The 8261-nt window shown below is 36.8% G+C and overlaps 1 protein-coding gene across 1 annotated transcript; it reads left to right on the top strand.

Moving 5' to 3' along the window:
* The first annotated feature begins 4437 nt into the window (after positions 1–4437).
* Positions 4438–7032, top strand: LOC124878215 (lymphocyte antigen 6G-like). Its single transcript, XM_047382062.1, has 3 exons — positions 4438–4568; positions 4969–5073; positions 5213–7032. The coding sequence occupies exons 1-3, from the start codon at positions 4520–4522 to the stop codon at positions 5365–5367; spliced, it is 309 nt and encodes a 102-aa protein (XP_047238018.1). The 5' UTR covers positions 4438–4519; the 3' UTR covers positions 5368–7032.
* The last annotated feature ends 1229 nt before the right edge of the window (positions 7033–8261 follow it).

Here is an 8261-nt window from a genome sequence, read left to right on the forward strand (position 1 = left end):
ATGACTTGAAAAATTACAGACCTATATCCAATCTTCCATTCTTATCTAAAATTCTTGAGAAAATAGTTGCTAATCAAATGTGTGAGCATTTATACAGCAATGACCTGTTCGAAGAGTTTCAGTCAGGCTCCAGAGCTCATCATAGCACTGAAACAGCTCTGCTGAAAGTCACTAATGATATTCTTATGGCCTCAGATAATGTACTTGTGTCTGTTCTGGTTCTGTTAGATCTCAGTGCTGTATTTGATACAGTGGATCACAATATTCTCTTAAAAAGCCTGGAATATGCTGTAGGGATCAGGGGAACAGCGCTAGGCTGGTTTAAATCTTATTTGTCTGACAGATTCCAGTTTGTTCATGTAAATGATAAATCATCTTTAAACTCCAGGGTTAATTGTGGAGTACCACAGGGTTCAGTACTTGGGCCAATTCTCTTTACTATATATATGCTTCCAATAGGTCACATTATCAGGCAGCATGGGATAAATTTTCACTGTTACGCTGATGATACTCAGCTTTACTTATCCATAAATCTTGATGAGCCCAACCAGTTAGATAGACTACAAGCATGTCTTGAAGATATAAAAACTTGGATGACCTTAAATTTTTTGCTTCTAAATTCAGACAAGACAGAAGTTGTCGTCTTTGGACCGGAGTCTTTAAAAAAGAAACTGCTTAGTCAATCACTTAACCTGGATGGCATTAAATTGACCTCCGATAATAAAGTAAAAAACCTTGGTGTTATTTTTGACCAGGACATGTCATTTAAATCCCATATTAAACAGGTTTCTAGGATTTCCTTCTTTCACCTCCAGAACATTACCAAAATTAGAAATATCCTATCCAGGAGTGACGCTGAAAAACTAGTCCATGCATTTGTTACTTCAAGGCTGGACTATTGTAATTCTTTACTATCAGGATGTCCACAAAATGCAGTTAAAAGCCTTCAGCTGATTCAAAATGCTGCAGCAAGAGTTCTGATGAAAATTAAAAAGAGAGATCATATTTCTCCTATTTTAGCTTCCCTTCATTGGCTCCCTGTTAAATCCAGAATATAATTTAAAATTCTCCTCCTCATATATAAAGCCCTTAATGATCTTGATCCATCATACATCAGAGATCTGATTGTTCCATATGTTCCTAACAGAGCACTTCGTTCTCAGACTGCAGGTTTACTGGTGGTTCCTAGAGTCTCTAGACGTAGAATGGGAGGCAGATCCTTTAGTTATCAGGCTTCTCTCCTATGGAACCAGCTCCCAGTTTTGGTCCATGAGGCAGACACCCTGTCTACTTTTAAGGCTAGGTTTAAAACTTTCCTTTTTGATAAAGCTTATAGTTAGAGTGGCTTAGGTTATCCTGAGCTATCTCTGTAGTTATGCTGCTATAGGCTTAGGCTGCTGGAGGACATAACCACCACTTTCACTCTCTCTTACATTCTCACACTACTCTCCAAATTTGCATTATTTGCTGTTGTTTCAGCTTTTAACTTTATGTTCTCTTTTCTCTTCCTAGAAGCTACACCTGGCCTGACCCTTATCTACCTGTGACACCTTCCTGGAGAGGGGAATCGTCCAAGCTTCTGCTGGCAACAACTTAATGCTCACCCTCTACCGATGATCCACATGGCCCTATCTTTTAGTGTTTAACCCTTTCTCTCTCCTAGACATGGAAATTGACTGAGCTTAACTGTAACAAACTCTATGTGCTCTCTTTCAGACTCTAACCTTGAAAACGGGCTCAGAGTTTATCTGTTCTTTCTTTCTAGGTGAAATGACTAAAGGAGCTACATCCATCAACATTTACTTTTCTTTCCCATAGAAAGGACTCCTGGATCAGTGCTTCTTTGTTCTCTTTGTGTCTCTGCTCTGTTCTCAAACCCCCAGTCGGTCGTGGCAGATGGCCGCTCACACTGAGCCTGGTTCTGCTGGAGGTTTCTTCCTGTTAAAAGGGAGTTTTTCCTCTCCACTGTCGCTACATGCATGCTCAGTATGAGGGATTGCTGCAAAGTCAACGCCAGTGACTGTCCACTGTCTCTACATGCTCATCCAGGAGGAGGGAATGCTGCAAGTCACTGACTGGATGCAATCTGCTGGGTTTCCTTAGATAGAAAAACGTTTATCCAATTTGAATAAATAACTCAATCTGACTGCACTGTTCAATGATTAGGATTTATTGGAATGTATGTACCTGACTGTTGTGAAGTGCCTTGAGACGACATGTGTTGTGAATTGGCGCTATATAAATAAAACTGAATTGAATTGAATATAAAACAAACGAACACCATTATAAATATAATTCTGAAAAACTACAATCATGACTAAAGAAGGCATTAACTTCACTCCTTTCATCCTGGTTTGCAATTGACAAAAGTAAGGAAAAAGAAGGAAAAACAAAGGGAAGTCTGGGTCAGTTTAATAAACCAATCATTGTTTGTGCAGATGAAATGGCTAAGCTTTTGAACATCCAACATACAATCTGTAGTTGTGCCCCTCTTCATGCTCTCAACACCCCTGTAAGACCAAACACCAGTCTAAGGCCCCACATGTCATGATGTAGGGTTGTTTGGTTTTTGGTTTCGGGTTTCTTCTTATGTTTTTCACAGTTAAGGTTTTGACTCGTTCTTTTGTTATTATTCTTCTTAGATTTTGAATCATGCTTCTGTTATTTTCCTGGTCATGCTTTAGTTTTGTCGTCTTGTTCATGTTTTGTCAAGTTTGGTTTTCGGATCTGGTTATGCTTTAGCTTAATGTTTTTCTAGTTTGCTTATTAGAGTCTCTGTTTTTGCCGCAGCCACGTTTTGTTCTGTCTGTCAATTAAGTTTATTTGGTTCACCTGTCCAAGTTAATCTGTCTCCTTGCTCCACCTGTACCATGCTCCATTTATACACACCTGTTCAGTTAGTCATCGCAGAAACATCTTTCACTCTCATGCTCATGTCTAGCTCTCATGTCAAGTTTGATGCTCAAGTCTTGTTTTTTGATCATGCCATGCCTGTCTTGCCTGCCCGTTTGTTTTGTTCCTGCTTCCTGTAAGTGAGTGAGTTTTCGTTATTAAATCTTTTTCACTTACCATCATGCTGCCTGCTCGTCTGCATTCTGGGTCCAATTCCAAGTAAACCGCGACAGAACCTTGACACCACAATCTGAAATCCATGCCAGTTCTTGACTGATGATAGTTCTGGTAGTTCCCATTACTTGGAATTATGAGGTTATGCCACAATAATCTCTATATGGTATATTTCAGCTTCTTTTTAAGTTATTTGAAACTTAAGCTGATAACCCAAAATACAAGGCAGAGCAGGTTAATTCAGAAATTTAAAAGAAAATAATGGAACAAGGAAAAAGATAATTTTATTGAAAACACTTAGAATAATTGTAAAAATGTAAACATCAAGTAAACAACAGAAATTACAACGTTGCAAATTAATAAAAAAGCTAAGACATGATAAAAAATGGCTTGATAAAGTAATCTTTGACATTCATGGGGAAGCTGCAGTAAAGAGAAACATATTTAGCCCTGTTCTAAATGAATCAATAGTTCATGTTTTCAGGGAGTTTATTCCAGAGCTGATGGGCATAGAAACTAAATGCTACCACCTAGTTCTGGTCCTGGGAACACTGATTTGACAAATGACCTGAAGGGTCTAGATAGTTCATACCTAACCAGCAATACTGAAATGTATTTCGGACAAAGAGCATTCAGCTGATGCGTTTCTTGACTCCAGTCTTTAGATCACTAGAAAGATGTATTGACAAGGCAGTGGGAGAGAAGGGGCATGGTGGTCAAAGTCCTGGGTTTGCACCCCAATGGACTGGCAACCTGTCCATGCTGTACCTCACCTTTCACCAAATGACCACTAGATGGATGGATGGATGGATGGATGGAAAAAGAAATAAGGCAGGGGGAATCACACGCAGTCTGAAATTTATCACAGTTTTACATGTCAGCGACTTTATTAATCATGTAAAGTGATATTTTTATTTCTGGACTCAAAAACCTCTTTTGATGCTTAATATCAGTCATATAATCTCAGTTGGCTTGTCCATGGCTTTAACTGGTTTATATGAATCAGCCCTCCAAGAGGGTTGCTGCAGTGTGTTAGTGGAGGCAGTCTATCTATCTATCTATCTATCTATCTATCTATCTATCTATCTATCTATCTATCTATCTATCTATCTATCTATCAGAATCAGAATCAGAATCAGAAAAGCTTTATTGCCAAGTACGTTTTTGGACATACAAGGAATTTGTTTTGGCATAGTCGGTGCAATACAGTACAAATTAAACAGTACAAACATATCTACAATATAATATAAATATAAGTATCTATCTATCTATCAATCAATCAATATAAAGTAACTGTCTTGAAGCTTTCAGTTCACTGGATTTTTACCAGGAACATTAGGTCATTCTTGAGCTATTTCTATTCAGGTCACATGGAAAGGGGCTTTGTCAGCAAAAGCAACTGAAAGGAGAAAACATTGAAAGAGAAGGTTATTGCTTCAGACGGCTAAAGTTCATGATGCAGCTTTACGGAGCTCTGGTCCTGTTTCTAACTTTCTCTACTGGTAAGAATGTCTTTGCATTTTAATATAAAAGGGAAAAGGTTAAATAGAGATTAAGTTATGTAACTAATTTGGGTCACCAAGTCTGCTTGCAAAACATTTGAATGGGGTTTTATAGTTATATTTTTTATAAGTTTTATACAAAATAGGGAATCTAGTTTTGATTGGAGGCATTGATTTCCTCATTTATTTAGAACATGGCAAAATAGGACTGTGTACAACAGTGTAAACAAATTAATTATGGTTACCTAACCATCTTCAAAGGCTTTAGGAAAAGTTTTTTATTAAATTGAAAAATCCCATTTAATGCCAGTTAAATATCAAAGAGACACATTTGGTCAGTCTTTAGCTTAATTTTCTTTTTAACGCTCATTTTGAATTGTTTTCTTCTATCTCTATTTAGCATGTGGACTGAGATGCTACTCATGTACAGCAGCTGATCCTGAGTCCTGCACAGACACCAAAGCTTGTTCTGTTTTATTTAACCGATGTTATTCTGTCAAGCTAGGTGAGCTGTTAACTATGTGAGAAGCTTTGCTGCTAGAGCTGTTTACTTTCAAAAAGATTTGAATTTGTTGTATGAGCATTTTGTGGTCATTATACAGTATATAACACTACTGATACGTTTTCCTGTACTGCCTTTGAAGGTTTGAATGTGGTTAACAAGGGCTGCCTGGCCAGCCCAGCATGCATTGCACCTATAACTTGCTGTGAAGGGGACTTGTGCAACGGTGCCGTACCAACTGGCCCCAGTGTTGTGCTGCTGCTGCTGTCTTCAGGCCTTGTTACACTCTTTTTTTAAAGCTTTGAAATTGTGGTTCTGGTGTGCTTTAAGAGCTGCATCCAAATTCAGGGGGTGCTTCTTCTAAGGACCCGGTCCACATAGACTCCCTGAATTGAGTGGTCAAAGATGCAGTGACTCTCTTAAGGTCTCTTAAGGTGACAACAAACATGCTGTCAAGAAAACATTTTTACTCTTAATGTAAAACATATTTGATCGGACAGATATAAGGAGCTTTAATAATAATTAAATCTAAAAAATTGCTTACTTGTTTATTTGAAGGATTACTTATTATACACTTTTGTTTTCCATGATCTAGTCCTATTTTATGTGATCTCTCGACACACTTTACATATTCACAGATCAACCAGCAAGCTATTCTTATATTAAAAATAAATTATGCAAAAAACCAGGCTGTTTTAGCAGCCATGCAAATCTATTAAATTTTTACCTCTTAGTATACTGATCTGCTTAAGTCATATGTTGTTTTTGTGATCATTTTAATGATTCTTGTTTTTCCATCCTTTTAAATATTTTATTTTGGTTAAGATTCTCTTTTGAGTTTCACTTGAATGTATTTTTTTTTTTTCTGTAAACCGTGTATCCTGTTTTATTTTTTGACTGTTGCTTTCTTTTTGGGGACGATTTCATGCAGTACATCTGGTTCTTCATCAGCTGCACTGAAATATTCTCTTGTACAAAGTGAGGTTAAACAGAACTGAAAAATTTCATGCATACAAGATTCTCTCAATAGAGCAAAATCCATTTATTTAAAAGTTCTATATAAACCTTTTCATATTTTGTCTCGTTGCAACCTCAAACTTAAATGAAATTTTATTGAGACTGTATTTGTAGACCAACACAAAGTACTGCATATTTGTGCAGTTAAAAATGATACATTCAGATTTTTCTTTTACATATACAAGCCTGAAAAGCATTTATATCTTGCTCCCTTTGCTCTGATACCCCTAAATAACATTCTGTGCAACCAAATACCTTTAGAAGTCACCTAATTAGTTACATAGTCCATCTGTAATCTGATCTCAGTACAAATACAGCTATTCTGTGTAGGCCACAGGTTTATTAGATGATATTAGTGAACAAAAACCATCACGAAGACCAAGAAACACAGCAGACAGGTCAGGGACAACATTCTAGAAGTTTTGGAAGAAGGTGCTCTGGTCAGATGAGACCAAAATCGAACCATTTGGTCTTAACAAATGAAATGTTATTTGTTGAGCTGAGCTTCTGGCTGAGTGTAGGTCTGGGTGTGTCTCCCACCCTGGTGGCAGCAGCCTGTTTTCTCCAGGTGGAGATGATTAAATGAATTGTTTGGCGGTACTCTCTAACACATGAGCTGCTGACTGTGTGAGAGAGGTGCTGGAAAATGGACACTGCAGTACTGAGAAAGCTTGTTTCAAGGAAAAGAAGGAGCCGGTGAGCTGCAGACTGTACTTGAATATATGTAGAAACTGATATTTAATGCTTTAAATATATTTGTTTGATTTTTTGGTGTTTAATTTGGGATGTTATACTTAGTTCAAGAATAATTTATAATCAATTAAAGGGCTAATTATTTTGATCATAGTTAAATTTTGATTAACCCTTTTGTGTTTTCTTTGTGTTTAAGGTTTTTCACCTATTGTGACCACCTGTGAACTTTAAAAATAAAGGAAAGAAAGAAAAGAAAAATTGTTTCTGGGTCATTGAGTGAAATCCAGTTTGAATCCTATTGAAACAAGCTGCCTTTTCAAGTGGGGGGAGACCTGCAGTTTAAACCCAAAAAAAGTGGGAACCACTTGACATTATTCGTGGGGGAATCTGAAATTAAACATCTCACAAAACATACCATCCTGATGGGAAAACATGGTGGTGGTGACATCTTGCTGTTGGGATGCTGGTCAGAGTTGATCAGCGGAAAGATCGAACAAAATACAGGCCTACAAAAATAAAATCAGTTAGAGGCTCCAAAGGCTTGAGCTTAAGGTGGGGATTCAACCTCCAGCAGGACAGTGAAAGGAGAATCGGAGAAGTTGAACAATACTGTGAATAAATATTCACACCACATTTTTCTTTCTCTCTCAAATACTTTTGTTTTATACTGTTTGACTGTTGGCTAGTGGGTAAGCGTTGAAATCTCAAAAATCTTTTGCCTCAGCTTGACTTCTTGTTTTCAAAAATGCAAAAAATCAAAAAGTGGATGTATTGAGCATTTTTAGCAACCAAGTCACAGTAAAATACAGCTGAGACTCATTAGTGAACGTATCAAAAGTTAAACTGACTTGATAAACAGTCACAGGATGATAGCACCTTTAAACTAATTCATTTCCTCACCTCATAAAACCCCCCCCCCCAAAAAAAAAAAAACAGTTCCTGTGGCTTCCTACAGCCTGAAAGTATTTCTCGGTGGTCAGTGGAAATTTCTTTTGTCGCACCACAAATATTCATTACTGGTGCAGCAAGTGGTGACTAAAAGTGCCAATTTTTTTTGTTTTTTCTTCATTTTTGTTTTATAGATATTGACATTGGAATCTGTTGTGGAATTTTGTACACAAGGTTAGATTAAAAAAAAATACCATAACATAATAAAATAATATACATTTCATTACACTTTCATAAATCCTTAAAGTTGTATGAGACCATTCTTTCCTTTTACTGTGGCTGTATACATAAAACAATAATTCATAATAGTCTGTTTTCCAAATAATTATTCCCTGTGTAACTTATTTTCTGAGGAACGTATGGATGGATGGAATTTAAATTCTTCACATACAGAAATAAGTTGATACTTACTTTGTCCTTTTGGGGCATTAAATTACTAAAACCACTCACTTACCATTTACAGTTATAGTCTGTAAAATTCAAAATTTTTCTTCCCTATTGAACTTAATTTTTAACTGGATCAAAGTCTGCTT

This window comes from Girardinichthys multiradiatus, chromosome 12 (genome assembly GCF_021462225.1).
Source record: "Girardinichthys multiradiatus isolate DD_20200921_A chromosome 12, DD_fGirMul_XY1, whole genome shotgun sequence".
In the NCBI taxonomy this organism is placed as follows: Eukaryota; Metazoa; Chordata; class Actinopteri; order Cyprinodontiformes; family Goodeidae; genus Girardinichthys; species Girardinichthys multiradiatus.